The 18,717-nt window shown below is 45.7% G+C and overlaps 1 protein-coding gene across 1 annotated transcript in view; it reads left to right on the top strand.

Annotated features, from left to right (window-relative positions):
- Positions 1–18,717, top strand: part of ITGA9 (integrin subunit alpha 9) — a gene marked incomplete at both ends in the record, with an annotated part of 284,025 nt that overhangs the window by 215,772 nt on the left and 49,536 nt on the right. The window contains 5 exons of the mRNA XM_084248287.1: positions 3,821–3,907; positions 7,529–7,608; positions 11,599–11,688; positions 13,709–13,817; positions 17,623–17,730. Of these exons, the coding sequence (XP_084104413.1) occupies positions 3,821–3,907; positions 7,529–7,608; positions 11,599–11,688; positions 13,709–13,817; positions 17,623–17,730 (474 nt within the window). The remainder of the gene's footprint in view (positions 1–3,820; positions 3,908–7,528; positions 7,609–11,598; positions 11,689–13,708; positions 13,818–17,622; positions 17,731–18,717) is intronic.

The raw sequence follows: 18,717 nt of genomic DNA, 5'->3' as shown, positions 1-18,717 counted from the left end.
GTGTGTCCGTGCTGCTTTGCGTGAAGTGCTCTTGATGAGGGAGCTGTGCAGATTTTGTAACCTGCACTTGGATAGTTTCTTCCCCACCTATTAGCTTTAAATGTTCCCTCGCCCCTTTTCTTTGCCTCGCCCCACCTGAGCAAGGGCCCAGCACTTTCCAGTGGTTCTCAGTCACAAGAGCCTCCTCTGTCCGGGTGTTGTCTGAACCCCAATTTCTGCAAAAGCAGAACTGAGAACTGATTTCTTATGTAGATGACTTGTTGGGGAAATGCTCTTGGGGAAAAGTGAAGGAGTGGGGGGGCAGGGGTGGGTGTCTGTGCTCCCAGTGGGAGTTGGCTCTGGCCCAGTCCCATGGGAGCTCTGGAAGGTGAGCTGCAGGGAAGGTGGTCTCATCTTGAGGCAAAGGGGGCAGCCTTTGGAGCCCACATCAATCACAGACTGTGAATTGCAGGAAGGAAAAGTCATCCTTACCTTACAGGCAAAGGGGGCTCCCTTTAACTTGGGGCTGTTGAGCCCATCTAGTAAGGGGGTGCTGAGTGGAGCACCCACATCTCCCACACAGGGAGTCACTGTGTTTGCCAAAGTCCACATTCAGAGCCTCTTTAACTCGCAGCTGTGGAGGGAGAGCAGGGTGTAGAATTAAAGCCTCTTGGTCAAAGCAGCTTAAATAGCCACGGGAGGGCTATGTCTGTGCTGACAGGCAGCCAGGGGTGATCCATGACACCCTGCCTGGGGACCATTCCTGGAGCAGATGAGTCATAAGCCCCATGCGTAGCCTCTCCCTCCTGAAGATGTCTTGCTTTTCAATATTTTTGCTTATCCCCACTGAGACCCAACTAGAGTTTCGGAGTTTTTATTTGAGTAGAGTAGAAAAGAGACTTGGAATAATGCAATGAATGCTGGTTAAATTGTTATTTTCTAGCATTTTGGAATTCACAAAATAATAAAGTAATTCAGCAGCTCTTGAATAATCAGAAACAGTCGAAACCCAAAACTAAGTAAGCTAAGCGTCCCTGAAGTTGCAGAGAAAGTTTTTGAAGCCAGAGAAAGTTTTTGAAAGTTTTTGACGTGGGCTCCAAAGGCTGCCCCCTTTGCCTCAGCTCACCTTGTCCCTTCGCACCCCTGCAAAAACTGAAGAAGCCTTTGGAACTATAAATCTTTACTTCAAGAACAGATAGACCTTCAATTTAGATAGAAAAACCTCTCTCCTGGCTTGAAGTGGATTTCTAGTGAGAAACTGAATTTTCCAAAGGGAGTTTGGAACTGGGTTGATTAATCAGGGTGTATGTGAGTGTGTGTGCATGTGTGTGTGCTCACATATGTGTGTATTCACCTGCATGTATGTGTGCCAGGATGTTCTTGAGAGTAATTACACCAGGTTGATAGATGTGAACCAGGATTGTGCCAGGGAAACTGAGAGCTGAAGTTATCCGTCACTGTCTCTGATGCCCACAAGCCGATTAGCTGGAATTTGGAGAAGTTTCTACTTGGGACAGTGGTGGACACTGCTTCTGGGGAAGGATTTATGAGGATGGTGACAAAAGGCCCTCGAAGTGAACATTAGGACCTGTATTCAGGACTTGCAGGTCTTGAGATCGCATTTGAGAAATTATTCTCTGGTTTTCCATATTGAAATTGCCATTGCGTGCCCTCTCGGCTCCAAGCACAGTCCCTTAGCTTCCCAACTGAGTCTCGTGCAGGCAGCCTGAGTCCATGTGAGGACACTGGCTAAGGTTAGGGAGAGTCTAGAAAATTTACAGTTATTCAGATCAGTTGTCGCCAAGATTGGCTGCTGAAAAAGTGAACTAGGATTTCCTTTCATATCTCTATGTCCTGTCTTATATTTCCTAGTGGTGATGATGGGGGAAGCAGTTTGCTCTGCTCTGTTGCCATTTTCTAAGCAGTTTGATTGATGTTTAACAAAGAAACAGAAACCATACAAATTATTGTGTCCAGCTCAATGGATTTTATAGAATCATACCCAATAATATTCCCAGCACCTCAAAAACCCCCTTCCACTTACTTCCCAATTACGACCTTGACTTCTTTTTTTTTTTTTAAAGATTTATTTATTTATACAAGCCCTGGGTACAGTCAGAAGCGTGGGAGGGTGAGAGGATTCACCATAGCCAGAGCAGGGAGCAGAACAGGCAGATGTACTGAAATACACTGCTGAGGGGAGCAGTGGGCGGCAGGAGAGGTCTGTGCGCCATGTGGGACCCTCGCCTGGCGCTGCGGAGGCTGTGGGCAGCTTCGCAGCCCAGCGCTCTACCGCTGAGCCACCAGGGGAGGCCCATACTACCTTGACTTCTAACCATGTAGATGAGTGATTTATCTTTTGCCATTTCTACTTTTTGTGTTTTCTATAAGGTTCATAATAGTGTAGTCATGTATGTTTATAGTAACTAAATAAGTATATTGTGAGCAGTGTTCACATCATTTTCCTGATTGGAGGCAAAAAATACATCTATTCAGTCCAGTCTGTCTAGAGGACTGGAAATGTTGATCTGAGCTGAGGTGGGTGGTGGGTGTTGGAAATAAGAGCCGGGAGCCTGGGTGGCTTTTCAGATCTGGAGTCCGTATGAATAGGTTCCTTTTGGCTGCCATTGTATTGTTGGTTGTTCATTCCCTGTGGAAATCCAAGGCCGTGGAGTGGGGAAAAAAGACAGATTTTAGAGTCAGCCAAGAATACCGTTAGGGAAGTCACATGATTTCATGAACTTCATTCAGTGTCCCTGCATCTAGACTTTCAGCCAGTGCTAGTTCTATGCTATACCGTCATCACCAAAATCTGCAGACATACTGTCTCCCTGTGAAACTCTTCATCTGGCTCCAGTGACTTGGAGAGGCCCTTGGGTTATGAAGCCCCTCCTGGCTTTCCTTTGACCTTGGTTATAAACCATGTGTCTGGGTGGAAAGGCAGCAGCTGCCAGCGGCCCCCTCTCTGGTTTCCCCCAGGCCGCTGTAGGTAGAGCACATTCTGAGCCAGCTGTACTGGGAGGCCTGTCCTTGCACATGCCCCCTCCCACAACCCTCTACCCTGGGGAGGTGTGCAAGGGAGCAGCTCTGCCCCCACCTCTCCAGGCTGCAAAAGAGCCCCTGTGCATCCCCTAGTGTATTTCCTTAGTTTTCTTTCCTAAACTAGCAACATCTTGGGACTCCCTGGTGGCTCACGGGGTTGAGATGCAACCTATGAAGCTATCTGCAGCCTCTGCAACACAAGTTCGATCCCCAGCCCAGGGAGCTGCCCACATGGCACAGCAGACCTCTTCTGACTGGCCCACTGCTCCCCTCAGCAGTGTATTTCAGTCAGTCTGCCTGTTCTGTCTCCCACTCTGTCTCTGGTGAATCCTCTCACCCCCCACACACCTCTGGCCTGTACCCCAGTTCTTGTACTCATAATAAAATAAATCTTAAAAAAAAAAAAAAAACTAGCAACATCTTGAAAGGCAGAATTAGGGTGTGTGTTAGGAAAAAAGGGACTGAAAAGATGAGTTGGTTGCTTTTATTCAGACCTTAAGAGGCACCCAGTTCCTAAGGGCACCTGGCTCAGGACACAACGGGTTCACAGGTGAAGTGTTAGTCAAGAGGAGAGAGTGGCTTTCTCCTCCCCACCTACAGGAAGAGTGGGCAACCAGAGGAGGTTAGAGGCTTGGCCTGGTCAAAGACTCCTGATCTCCCCAGTCAGCGGTGGCTGTTATCCAAGAACTGCCCACAGAGGGACTGTGTCTGCTGAAGCCTCTGTTTGCCTCCCAGAGTCCACGTCCACACATCTGTCTTTGTGCAGCCAGCCCATCTGTTCGTGCTTTTTCTCTTGCAGGAGGAAATGGGCATTTCCTGTGAACTGCTGGAATTGGACTTCCTCAAGTGCAGTGTGGGATTTCCTTTCATGAGGTCAAAGTCAAAGGTAAGGGACAGAGAGGGGCACTTCCTTGGCAGGAGGCCCCCAACCCTTCCCATCTACCCCTCACTCTAACAGCTGCCACCCCCGGGGTTTCCTCCCACACCCCTGCCTCCCCATGGGTGGAGAGTGAGACCCTACCAGTACCATGCTCCTGTCCATGGCACTCCACAGTACGCTCTGGACAGGCTGTGACCCTTGCGACCTACCCCAGATGTGAGGCACTATGGCCTTTGCTTGGCAAAAAAGCATCTGGTCGACCTCCTTAAAAAGTGTTCTTTGCTGGGCCATTCCCTGTTGCTATGTCCCTGGGACAACATGGGAGATGTGGTCCGGACTAGTAGCCTACAGTCCTGACTCTGTCACTTCCCTACACTCTCGTGATTTCTTTAAGTGATTTCTTGAATACTTAAGGTATACAATACTAATTGTGTTGCACTTCATTTTTTTCTTTTAAACAGAAGAAATTACAATCATGTTGGCATTTTTAAGGGGCCAAATTTTCTGAGCTCAACCAATAATATGATGTATATTCACACATTCCAGAAGAATCCTGGTGTGTGCCATCATTGTAAGGAAATACAAAGATATGAACAAGATGTGATTTGGGGAGATAAGACTAGAATCTAAAAGATCAGGTTTGCCTTTTGAAATAGAAGCTGTTTTCCCTGCTGTGACTTGAAGGAGATTTCATATTTCTTGGTTTACCTTCCCCTCCCTGCCCCCCAAAAAGGAGAAAGTTTAATCCTTCTCTCCTGCCTGTGTTATAGAATTGATTCATTTTAATCTCGAAGGCTTTTTGGTTCCAATATGTTGTAGCTGTTTTATAAGACAATTGTGAGAATGTTTTGATGGGGAAGAAAATCTGCTCGTTTCTTAGCAAATCCCTTGAACCTATCAGCCCTTTTGAACTTCCCTGCTCCATACTGTGGTAGCTCTTATATCTGGGATTCCTCAGCCTTTTCCTGGCTCTGCTCGCATCTGTCCACATTCATCCAGGAGAAGGGAAACCTTGAGAGGGGATTATCTTACATGTAACTGGCAGAAAACTAACCCAGTCCCATTAAATTCCAGGTAAGGTGAGGCGCAAGGATGTTCCTGTGCCTTGGACGTCATTACCTGTAGTAAAATACATGATACCCCCATGTGTAAATCTATTTGAAATCCTTTGAGCACCAGAAAATAGACTGAATGGAAAAATTTTGACAGTTTGCCATTTTATATAAAATCTAGCCACACCCAAATCAAACCTAAGTGCATCTAGCTAGTTTTAGTCTAAAGCTTATTTTCAAAGGAAAATTTATATCCTTATAGCAATTAGGAACCTAGGATCACTTGCCATAAAGAAAAAAAAAAGGTAGAAAAATGAATACAATACAAACACAGCAATGTTGAATTCTGAGGTATTACATTTTGTCAAAATTCATTAACTCTCAAAATAATCACAATGGACAAAAGGATATATGTTGGAATGCTGGGATTTTTTCCAACCTAGTTAACAGCTGCCTTCCTTCCACAGATAGATGTTAAGATCCATGATGAGATTAAACTCTAGGTGGGGGTTTTCTGGGGTCATTCCCTTGAAGAAATCTAAGAAGTGACCCAGCAGGGATAAGGGCTCCTTCTACAGGCAGCCCACTTGTCTTGCCATCCCCCTGTCCCTCATACCCTGTGGGTCCTCAGGCCCCAGACCACCTGCTGAACCACATGACTAAGCTGTGGGCTGACTCTGGTTGTCCAGGTGTTTGTGCCCCTCCTGACCCACCTGCCAGCTTCTGACCTCTTCTTCTCCTGGGCCTTCACCTCTGATTTTGGCTTCTCACCCAAACCTTTAGCTTCTCACCTCACTGTGACCTGTAATGTGTTAAATGCAGGTCTCCTGCCAGTTCTGACTCTGCTGCGACAAGGTCCTTGACTTTCCTTTCCTTTGTCCTCCAGCTCTGCTTCCTGTCCTCATTCCCCACCATCCTGTAAGCTAAGTGTCACCACCACAGACATTTCTGACTCAAAAGGGATGTGCAGTGTCCACACAGTGCATGGTCCTATGTCCATCACTTCTGGTGGCACTCAGTTCACTGCTATGGAGTTAGACAATTGCCTATAATTAGTCATAAAGGAACCCAAATATTTATATGTTAAATATGTCATAGACTCCAAAAAAAAAGTCATAGACTCAATTTTGTTGAATTTTTTTTTAATTAATTTATTTATTTATACAAGCACTGGGTATAGTCAGAAGCGCAGGAGGGTGAGAGAATTCACCAGAATCAGAGTGGAGAGCAGAGCAGGAAGATTGACAGAGTACACTGCTGAGGGGAGCAGTGGGTGGCAGGAGAGGTCTGTGCACCATGTGGGACCCTCACCCGGTGGCCGGGGATCGAACCGGTGCTGCAGAGGCTGCGGGCAGCTTCACAACCCAGTGCTCAACCGCTGTGCCACTGGGGAGGCCCTGAATTTTTTTTTTTAAGATTTAGTTATTTATTTATACAAGCACTGGGTACAGTCAGAAGTGCAGGAGGGTGAGAGAATTCACCAGAGCCAGAGCGTGGAACAAAACAGGCAGATTGACGAAATACACTGCTGAGGGGAGCAGCGGGCGTGGCAGGAGAGGTCTGTTGTGCCATGTGGGACCCTTGCTGGCAGCCGGCCGGGGATCAAACTGGTGCTGTAGAGGCTGCAGGCAGCTTCACAGCCTAACGCTCAACCACTGCGCCACCAGGGGAGGCCCACAATTTTGTTGAATTCAAGAATTTTTTTGTCCAATCTCTTTATTTTTATTAAAATGCAAAGATCAATTGTTTTGGCCAACATCATGTTTATGTAGAGCCTAGTCTATAACCCCTACCCAAGGACTCCCCACATTCCCCATGCATGCCAACCTGTATATAGTCAAAAACATCTTCTTAGGCCATTGCCCCCCAAGCCATAGGATGCTCACCTCTGGGGGTGCCTAAGAGGATTATAGGTGGCTCATGAGATTCTTTTAGGTGATAATGGACACGGCACTGTTCAACACAGGCTCAAAGAATAAGAACATTATTACCTTTTTAACACTCTCTCAGTCTTAACCACATGTGGAAGAAAGTCTCTGGTGGAGCTGCAATATTTAACACCTCCTGACCACTTGTTAATCTCCCTATTACCAAAATAGAGAAGACCTTTGGCTCAGAGCCTTTAGCAGGTAACAGAATTCAACATTGCTTTGTTTTCATTGTGTTTGTTTCTATGATGACCTTCTCCTGATTGTAAGTGGTCCTGGATGCTCATCTGTGATAATGAGATAAATTTTCATTATGTGATGAGATAAAATTTCCTTTTAAAATACTCTGTAAACAAAAAGAATGAGGCAATAAAAATATGAGTTTTAACAGCACAGGTGATGTCATGGGCAGATGTACCAAAATTGGCAAAATGGTATGAAAGTGGAATTTACAAAGTCATGGTTTAAGAGACAAGCATTTTATTATTAAAGCTTTATCTCTAGCCTGACTATCAGAAAGATACTTATCAGAAAAACAGAAGTTGTCATGCAAATGAGTCTCCAGAGGTCATACACTGCAGGAGATTGTTGTGAAAAACGTTTTAAGTTTGGATGCCTGCTGCACACATCACTTTCTCTTTCCCTAGTATGAATTCAGCGTGATCTTTGATACAAGCCACCTGTCTGGGGAAGAGGGAATTCTTAGCTTCATCATTACCGCTCAGAGGTAAGAAGGATTGAGGTTTTTTTTTAAGATAAAATAATTAATGGGGCCAGAAAGCCCATGCCCTGGTTACACATTGCTGATGGCAAGGATGCTGCGGAGAAAGAAGTGGTTATTTGGTGAGAGAGGAGAGTGGGCTGGATCATGAAGGACCCATGTAGCCGCAGAGATCTGATCTGTTTTCCAAGGGCAGTAGGGGAACCTCTGAAAATGTTTGAAGAAGGAAGGGACACAATGTAAAAGCTTGCCCACACAACATGGGATTGCTGAATTTAATAAAGGGGACAGATACCCTCTCCATCCCCATCTCCTGCCACTTCTAGGATCTATAGAAAGCTCGCCAGTGTTGGGCAGGTCCATTGATGTGCTCTCTGGGTCCCTCAACATCTGTGGCAGCTGATGTTCCTAAGAAGGAACACCTGGGCAGGAAATATGACAAGTGAGAGACTTCCCTTTTCAAATAAAAGGAAACTCCACCTGCCTCCCAGCCTCACTCAGGGCTGAGAGGTGTCCAAAAGGGGTACACGGGGGTGATAGCTTCATTTTTTTTTTAAAAAAAAGCTTTATTTATTTATTTATACAAGCACTGGGTATAGTCAGAAGCACGGGAGGGTGAGAGAATTCACCAGAGCCAGAGGGGAGAGCAGAGCAGGCAGAATGGCAAAGTACACTGCTGAGGGGAACAGCGGGCAGCGGGAGAGGTCTGTGCGCCATGTGGGACCCTTGCCCAGCGCCTGTGGATGGAACCAGTGCTGCAGAGGCTGCGGGCAGCTTCGCAACCCAGCGCTCAACTGCTGTGCCACCGGGGAGGCCCCAGGGGTGATAGCTTCATCTAGTAAAATCACATCTCCTCAGACCAGCGGTGCTCTGGCCTGGGAGGCCCCTTAGAATCTCCTGGGATAGCTTTAAAAACTACAGATGCCTGATCCACCCTGCAGATTCTTATCTAATTGGTTTGCAGTGCAGTTGGGGCACTGGGATTTTTAAAAAAAGGCGCATCTAATGATGCTAATGAGCTGTCAAGGCTGAGAACCACTGTCTATAGTCCCTTACTCTAAACGGGGCATATATCCACTCCGTAAACATCTATTGAGCATCTACTGTTTACCAGGTACAGTGCTAATTTGTATGTGCATGCCTGTGCTTATCTATACATAAGAAAGTGCCAGTAACTTACTAAATTCAACAACATCTCCTTATGTATATCAATATTACAGAGCACCAGGGGCCACATAGTATTGGTAGCATAAATAATTAATTATCAGAATCTTCTAATTCTTTGAATCCCAAATGATAAGAAAGCTATATTATCTGGTAGGCACTTCTTTCTTTCCATACTTTGGTGACAATCTGGCCTCACAGTCAGTCCCGAGGGCACCCACAGCACTTGACTCCCTGCTCTGACGGAAAGATCCTTAAAGCTCCTTATCTTGAAAGCCACAGTTAAAATATCAATCATTACTTTCTTTCCTGTCACCACCCTTTGAAGATCTCTTGCCCACTTGTGGATTTCGGAGGACATAAAGTTGAAACTAAACAGTTTCTCAAGAGCTCTCCTCTCAGCAGCCATCACGGGAAAGCATCCCAAGTCACGCGCTGGCAGAGTGACTGGAAACCTTTTGAAGTTTGGCCCCTTTATCTCAACTTTTCAACTTAGCTCAGTCTGGAGCGGTCACCTGATGACAGATGAGACTGTTGGGCCTGAGCTGCCAGCGGCCACAGGTGGCTGGACAAATGGCAGGGGCAAGAGGTGGCCCTGCCCTCAGGAACAGATTACTCAGATGCTGGCAGGATGCTGGTGGGGGAGGGAGTGGGCTGCGGTCTGGCTGTTCAGTCCATGGGGGAGTCTCCACTGATCCTCCCATTGCTGCCACTCTGGCTTTCATGGCCTGGGGGGAGAGGAAGGACAAGAAAGCTAGGCCGCTGGGGCACCTGATCCTGCTGCTTCTGCAGTCTGTGGCTTCTGAGTAATGGATGTCAACCCCAAGTGCGGAAGACAGATGAAGAGTCAGGGGTCAGAGTCACAGAGCACCATTGTTTCAAAAACAATAGGAGAGAGGTGAGGGCACCTTAGTGTTATTTAAGTAATGTTGCCATTTAGTACTTGCTGGTGGGAGAGGAAGTGGGGGGTGGGGGGCATGGAGCAGGCAGGAACCCTGCACATGTTGGGGAACAGTGGGCTGGGAAGTGGGCAGGATGAGCCCTGTGCACATGTCAGCAGTTCTGGGGGATGCTTATGTTTTACCCCCAAAGAGTGAACTTGGTTTTCCCCTGGAATCCCACATCCACTCATCCTATAGAGCCAACCAGAAGTGCGGCGTCAGCAACACATACCCAATAGCTATGAATTTCCCAAAGCAGCTGCTTCCCTGAAATAATCATTACAATTCATATTTGAAATTGAATAAAATAGTAAAGGGAAAAGAAGTCTTCTCTTTTCTCCTCCTCCTTCTACATCCCCAACTTCCCCCCTTCCCAAATCCAGTGTCAGATGGAAAAGCCCTGAAGCTTTTAGAGTGAGGCTGACCTGGGTGGGGACAATCTCAGTGCTGTTTGCATTGTTATGGGTCCTTGGAGCGAGTTACCTGAGCTATCTGAGCTGTTCCTTAGCTGTCGCTGTGGGTAATCCCCTCCCTTCTTGGACTTGGTGAGATCATGCTGAGAAATGTGGCCCCCACACAGCAGCCACTCCACAGCAGCAGCTCCCTGGCATCCGCCCTTCTCAGTCCCTGTTCTGGCACAGTGGACTCTGTGGGACTGTGTGGGCCTCAGTGGAAGAGGAGGTGTGGTGACGTGCATCTAAGGTGTGACCGTACTTGCTCACCACAAAGGGGATACCTGTATATGGACATATCCCAGCCAGGGTGGGGGTTGCTTCCAGAAGAATTTATCGTGACAGGGTTGGTCAGGGCCTCTCCCCTCGGTTTGGCTATCCATGATGACGGGTGAGGCCTCCAGGTGGGAAGTGGCAACTGAGATCCAGCAAACCCTGTCCTTGCTGCAGTGCCCTAACCTTATTGACAGAATAAGCATTTGTAGAAGTAGCTCAGGCCCACCCATAAACCCTCAGTAGTTGCCTTACCCACTCCCCACTGGACAGTTCCCTGTACCTGCTGCTCTGCCTGAGGCTTTCTCTGGCCAGAGCCCACTCACCTGTGTGCATAGGGCAGGTGCTAGGGAATTCATGCCCTCTGCCCCCATAAGCATTCAGCAGGTCTCAGGAGTCAGTGGACAGAGGCCCAACTCCCAGGCCTCAATAGGTGCATGCTCCATGTGGCCTCCCAGAGCCCCCCCACCCAGGCCCAGCCCAGATGCCACAGCCTAACCTCCTGGGTCACATGCCTTTGTTGACTTCCTTCCCTTCCCCATCTCCACCTTCTACTGGTATTTCCTGGGATCATCTCCCCAACACACCACTTGTACTCCCAGCTTCAGAAGGGAAATACAGTGAAGACAGTAGGGTGCATTTTCATCTTGGTTATATTCCCCATACAATTGCACCCTCCCTTATTTTGACCCTAATCCTTCCTCTCCCCGCCACCCCACCCAGTAGTGTGTCTCTGGTTTATAGTTGCTTGTTGATTTTGATTTTTTCTTTGTTATAGTTAGTCTTTTTCCTGGCCCCTTATTTAGGTTTTCTCAATTCCTGGTATGAGTGAGACCATCCAGTATTTTTCTTTCTCTTTCTGGTTTATTTTGCTGAGCATGATCCCTTCCAGCTCCATCCATGTTGCTGCAAATTGCATGAGTTTTGTGCAAAAATGAAAAATGATGTAAGAATTATATAAAATAAAATATTTTAAAAAAAGATAGTAGGGTGCCTGCTGTGACTCAGCACAGGGAGCAAAACCGGACCTGGGGCCGAGTTAGCACACAGTCAGCCCTAGAGGTCGCAGGGTTGAGGTCGTAAGGATGAGCTGTGCTACTGAGCAGAGAAGCCTGCTGCTTGGTCACTGGCGCTGACTGATGTTCCATCCTCTCTTCCTGGTTCAGTGGCAACGTGGAGCGCGCTGAGTCCCTGCACGACAACACACTCACACTGACAGTGCCGCTGATGCATGAAGTGGACACGTCCATCACCGGGTAAGCAGTCCAGTCCCAGGTCATGCAGCACAGCCCCAGTGTCTGGTGGTGGGACGCAGAACTTTTCTTCTGTTTTCATGTGTAGCAGGAGTTGGTGGCTCTGCCACTCGCACTTCTTACCAGCTTTGAAATGCAGAATGAAGCTTTAGCCAGTGTCTCACTCTTCTTCCTTGTTTTCTCCTTTTTCCCAGCTGTCTACCCACCTGGTCAGTAACACAAGTTTGAGGACATGCCTAAGTCTGTAACTTCTTTGAATGTTCCGTGTAGCTTTATAAGTATATATTCACGGCACCCACCCCTCCAGAGCGCCAATGGTTGCAGGATTTCTGGGATTAAAATCTTAGCCACAGGTTAGCGCCACTTGTGTCCAAATGCCCTGGCTGGCTTGCAGGAAGCCCGCCTTTCTGACTAGCCTACAGTCTGTGCTGGTTTTGCCTGTAGCTATTAACCCCTTCTGTGGACCCAGTAGTGGCTCAGCCTCACATCTGTGATGGGCAGGGAAGGGGCAGCACAGGCGCACTGCCGGCCCAGGTGAGTCCATGGACCCTCTGAGCTCTGGCGTTGGAGAGCAGGACTGCAGGAAACCAAAACAACCTGGGTCAGTTTTCATGCAAAGCCCAAGCCTAGAAAATGAGAACTCGGTCCTATTTATGGCTTCTGAAAGCAGAACACATACCATTTTGATAGTGGAAAAGGGATTTGCACAATCAGATCACATGAGGACCCATTGAACCCTTGCCCCAAATGGGTACTGAACTTTCTGGAGGCTCAGAGGTTCTCTCTTTTTTTTTTTTTTTTTTTCACTTCTCATGTGTTTCAGGGTCCTGGCCTTTGCTGGAAGGACAATGTTAGCACGTTGCACAAGGACCCACCTCTGTGGGTACACTCTGCTGGGCACCAGGAGGGAGTCTCTGGGCATTCTGCATGTTCTTTTGACTTGAGACATTGGTGGAATAAATTTTGCAAATTAGCATATATTTGCTTCTGTTCATGGCTATTTTTAGCCATATAGTTTATTTACTTGCTTCCTCAGAATCACAGTGAGAATATGCCCTAAAGCAGGCCCCATCCTTAGGGACAAAAGAAAAAACACTCCCCCTCACTTGATCAGGTTGTCAAGTTCTGGGAGGCCTCAGTGTAGGGTGTTCAGAGCCCTGATGACGGCATTAGTTAAACAAACCTCTGATCAACTTCTGATCTTTCCAGGAACATAAAACAGGGGCAGGCTTAAAGGAGCCACCTCTTGCCATTTGATAACATTGGGAACTCACTGCATTTCTAAAGTGATACACTTAAGTTGAAAATAGATGAATTGCTGTTCATTCAGACTTGGTACCAAAGATCTTCTACTATTCTGACTAGACAAGTAAGCAGCTTCTAGAATATCATCTAGAATCCATTGTTTGTCTGAGAATCTAAGTGAGTCTGGGTTTTTTCTGATCTCTTGGGTTCCTATGGGCAATGTTGAATGCTTCATTATAAACAAAACTCAAATTTTTAATCAGCTCTTATGTAGCCTTCGTCTGAAATCCGAAGGCAAACGCTATCAGTTGAATGGGCTCAACATTTGAGAGTAAATTTTAAAAATGAATCGGTCAACGAGTAGGTTTAAGGGTGCCAAATATTTAGCTCATTTATATTTATTTCTTAAAACCTTGCCATAATCTTTCTCAAGACAGATGTTTTTCAAATGACAGAACAGACTCATGTGCATATTTTTTTATCACTTAAAACTGAAACTGAAGCTACCATCTTCCTCCTCCTCATTTTAGAAATTTAATCCTAGCCCATATTTGTATATGCAGCCTACTGACTTAACCTAAGATGAGCAGACGTTACTGAGAGTGTCTGTTTAGAAAGCATAGGCCTGCTTATGTCCATTTACAGGAGGAAGAAGTCACAGTTCCAGAAGGGAAGCATTTGGTGGAAGACATTGGAGGGAGCCAGGTTTAAAATTAAATATTTGGGGGACAGCAGTAATCTCGGGTTGCTTGATGGGTTTCATGCTTTCCTCTTGCAGAATCATATCTCCAACCTCCTTTGTGTATGGCGAGTCTGTGGACACATCCAACTTCATTCAGCTGGAGGACCTGGAGTGTTACTTCCATCCTCTCAATGTCACTCTTCAGGTACCTCTACTCCCACCTCCACCCCTGTCATTGGACGCCATAGGAATCACCCACAGGATGAGTCTCCTACTAAAATGCAATGAGAGGACCATGATCTTTCCAGGAAAAACTCTTGCTAGCTTGGGTGGCTAAAATGTCTTGTGTATGTGTGTGTATGTGTGTGTTCATGTTTTTGTTCTGTAACCACACACAGAGTTAATCCCTTTTCGTCTGGCACTCTGCTCTATAGACCCCTCTGCCCTTCAATACTTGGCAAGAGACCCACATGATAAACACGAGCTTTCTCCAAGAAGGCCTTTGTGTGGTGAAGCCTAGGCCAACAACCCAGCCCAAATGGCCCCACAAGATCCCTTTCTGTTCTCCATCATTCTCCATGTTGTGGGCAGGGCAGTCTGGAGGATTTGCCCGGTCTCCTTCCCCCAGGGGTTTCCACATACTGACTCAGCCAGGAGCCTGCTCCCCCCACAGGGGGCAGCTTTCACAAGTGTAGTGTTACACCAGCACAGCCTGGAAGCAAATGTAAAGCCCCCTTGAGCAGAAGCAAGCTGCTCCTTCCCAGAGCAGTGCCTGCTCTCCCCAGTCACATAAGCTGCTGCAAAGGGATTGGTGGGTCATTTAGGCTTTACAGGCTCGGTAGCAGTAATTCCCCATGCTGTGAGGTGCAAAAGCAGCCATAGGCAGGGCAGAAACACTGTAGTTGTAGACATGGAAATTTGAATTTCATATCATGTTCACATGTCATGAAATGCTTCCCTTCTATTGATTTATTCCCCAGCCATTTAAAAAAATGTAAAAACATTCTTAGCTCATAGGCTATACAAAAACAGGTGCAGGCTACATTTGGCATATTGGCCAGAGTTCAATACCCCTGCTCTAGAGTTCAAATTCCCAGGCCAGCACTGTTCACCGTGAGACTCTTTGAGTAAAGGTAGGACCTCAGCATCATCCAGTTCATTCTTCTCTATTGGCTAATGTGGGGAAATGTAGATCCACAAAAGGAAGGACATGCTGGGGACCCAGAGCTGGGAGAGGTGGGCCTGGGTCAAGACAGCACAGACAGGGACTGGACACCCCTCTGTGGCCTAGTGCCTGCCAGGAGCTGGGCATGAAGGGGAGGGGGAGGAGATGGGTCTGCTCTATTGTCTACATCGCCCGTCTCTCCAGTTCTAGCTCCCAAGGCTCATCCCTGCCTCTGCTCCATCCTTCCCCATAAAGAAGATTGTTTTCCCATCCAGCATTCACTGCTATGGCCAAATAATGATTATTTCCTTTCCCTTAGGCCACTCCTAGGTGGACCAAGGTGGTGACAGATAATGACTAGGTGAGGGTCCCGAGGATGAGGCAGTGGAACTTTTGCAGCGGTCTTCCTTTCACCAAAATATTCTCCCAGGCAAGAGACTTGCAAAACCTTGAAGGATAACACATGGCCCTAGCCCAGAGAGGATGCCTCTCCCTGCCAGCTAAGCCCCAGCTTTATTTATGAGGAAAGAGGTGGGGTTAGAACTGGCTTTTGAGACCTAAGTGTGATTACCATGAATTGGCTCTCGGTGTTTCTGAACCACTTCTCAGAATTAGTCATTTTTCTCCATTGCCTTTTGTAACTGGATAGAAAAACAGTTAAAGAATAGATGGAGTTATTTCATTTTAATTAAATCACTTTTCTTTCTTATTCATCATTTCTCAGAGTCTTAATCATATAAGATACAGTCCAGACAATTACTTAGAAGAGTTCAAAATGGCCCAGCTCGTGGAATGAGGAGGGTAGAGGTGTTGAAAGGAGAAGACAGGAAGAATAGCAAATAAACAAAAATGTTCTCCCCACCCTCTAAAAAGAGAGAAAGAAATCCAAGAGCATGTGGCTAAGTCATGCTTCCCTGTGGCATTTTTTTCAGGGAACTTTGGTGTTTAGGCAAAGATCTTTCTTCACATCTGACCTGACACAGGATACAGGCCAGAGAATCTGGGCCCCCAGGAATGAGTGATTGGCATGACCCTTTGATAAACTTCTTGATTATCAGTTGCCTGAGGGAGTGCATAGCATTCAGGTTAGAATTAAGAGAGTTGGCTGAGTCTGAAAGATGGATAATGTGTGACATTGATTAGGATAGCATGTGACATTGATCCTCTTGTGTTAACAAGGCTGACAGTTTGCTGGAGAATTCTCTGACAACTCCTTTTCTGGGATAATTGTCATTATTATGACCTTCCTACAGAGAGGTCACTGGCCAGGTTTATGGGGATAATGACCAAGAGGTGGAAATAGTGGGGGTGGATTGGGTCAGAAAATGGATTAAACTCTTTATTTTTCTGTTTTCTGTCAACAACCTCCTGAAGAAGAGCACAGGACTCACCATGTAAATAGACTTACTGTCTTTTAAAAGCTCTTATTCAACAAGTTATTTAATTTTTTAAAGATGCCACTGCAAATACAGATGGAAGAAAGACAGAAATACGAGTCTTGGGCCTGGTGTCTATATTTCATCAGTTTTTTTTTTAACAGAAGCAGAATAATTTGTTAACCATTGATAGACTTTTTTTTTTTTTTTGCCTACAGTCAAATCATTTTCCTTACCTCAAAAATAATAGAAGAAGTAGTGCAGATGTTGCATAAGAACATTGCAGAATATCAAATGTTAAGACATTTGTTCAAAATAAATAAATATGGTAATCCAAGCTCTCCCATGCATCTGGCTCTGATGATGAAATAATGCAAATCAGCATCGTGTTCTTCTTTCCTTCCCCCAACTCATACTTTAATTGGGATTTCCCAGACATGTCAATAGGGCTATTTTCAATTTTGTGTGCTCACATTTCACTTCAAATTAGCTTATTCAATTGCGGTTGGATGGTCCTTCCTTTTCTTGTGTCTTCGGGTTGTTGCTTTTGGTGGATTTTGTTCTTTTTGCATCAAGAATTGGCCATGACGGCTCATCCACTCTGTCATATTTTTGGTCTGTGCTTTGATGTAGAACCAATTGTGGCAAAAAATGAAGACACAGTTTTCTAGGGAAGAGCTGAGTGAGCTAACTCGCACGCGCTGTTACTGGTGAAGACCTGGGTTGATTTCCAGCCTGTCTCCTGCCTCTGCCCTTCTGACCTCAACCTCAGAGATACCTCGCATCCCTGAATTCTTGCTCTGGTCCCAGGCCACTGAGAGCAGTTTGTTTCTTCCTATTTCCCATTTTCTTTTTTAAATAATATCTATCTTGAGATTATCATTTACATACCTTAAAGTTCACCTGTTTAAAATGTATGATTCGGTGATTTTTAGAATGTTTACCATATTGTATAATGAATTGCCATGATCTTATTTTAGAACTGTTTCATCACCCTAAAAATAAACTCCATTCCTATCAGCAGTCACTCTCTACATTATTTTTCTATTACTCCTGTAACAAATTATCACAAACTTAGTGACCACAATGCAAAAGTTTTACTGGGCCAAATGTTAGAACAGAAAAGATGCATATGAATTTCAGTGAACAGTGTTAACAAATGATTGATTGCAAATTATAGAGAAACCTAACCAGCAGGGTAGTGGAGAAAACGTAGCCCTTTCCGGAAATTAGATCTTTTGATTTAGAGATGACGCACTTTGTCTTTGGACATCTCAACTACCTCAAACATCTCAACTACCTCAGACTGAACCAGATCAGTGGTTCTCAAAGTATAGTTCTGGGCCAGCTACATTAGAGTCTCTAGAGTCTCTGTGTATCATTTCAAAGGCTCTTTGAGTGTATATTGCAGGACATGAAATGAAGATCTGTCCTTCTGTTAAAACTCACTGTTTGTCTTATACCCACAGGTCTATAACACTGGGCCCAGCACTCTTCCTGGGTCATCTGTCAGCATCTCATTCCCCAATCGGCTGTCATCTGGAGGCGCAGAGATGTTTCATGTGCAGGAGATGGTGGTGAGTTCGTTTTTGTTTTATCTGTTGCTTTCATACTGGAGCCAGTCCATGGGTGGTTTATATTCCATCCAAGGGCACAGAAAATTTAAGTCATTTGAATCTTTGGAAACACATTGAGAAAAACCAAGAGACCTGCAATCCTTGAATTTCTACATTGAGAAAGTTTGGTTAATTACTTAAGAAGAGTTCTTTGGTGGAGGAGAAGGGAATTGCAATAGACTTTACTGGGTCTAGGAACCCCCAGCAACTGGGTGCTGCCTTGTGTGTACCCAAATGCATTTTTCTGAGGGAAGACTCACAGCATTCATAAAGATCCTCAAAGGGTCACTGATGCCAGAGGATGAAAGATTGTTTTCAGAGGACTTACATATCGGTAGAAACTGAAATTTATATGCAGAATATGTAGTTCGACTTGATCCTGAGTCAACTGTAGATGGTTTAATCTCAAGGGAAACTTAATAAATAGCATGGATCATTTTCCAACCACCTCCTTAAAACATTATCCTTAATTTCCAGGACATCACATTCTCCTGGTTTCTCCCTTCTCACTTGCTTCTCTCCTCATCTCCTAATTTTTACAGAGCCCTGGGTCTCCTTTTATCCACATTCAATCTCAGGGATTTGCCCAAACTCATTGCATTCAATATAGTCTGTACTGATGACACCAGATGCTTCTCCTCATGAATTTCAGACTTGTCAACTACCTTCAAGCCATGTCTGCATAGATGCCTAACAGGATCTCAGTCTTACCCAAAACTGAACTCTTCACAGTATCCTTCCAAACATGCTTCTCCTACAACCTTTCCCATCTCAGCAAGTAGTTACTGCATCCCTGTCTTTGCTTGGGTCATCCTTGACACCTCTCATTTCCCCATTTAACATCTAATCCATCAGCAAACCTAATGTCTCCACTTTCACAACAAATCAAGAAGTCAGTGAGAGTGTCACCACTCTTTACACGTCCACTGCCAGCACTCTGGTCCACAG

This window comes from Talpa europaea (genome assembly GCF_964194135.1).
Source record: "Talpa europaea genome assembly, chromosome: 11".
Lineage (NCBI taxonomy): Eukaryota > Metazoa > Chordata > Mammalia > Eulipotyphla > Talpidae > Talpa > Talpa europaea.
Note: the sequence above shows the minus strand (reverse complement) of the source record. Positions and strands in the feature narration are given on the sequence as shown.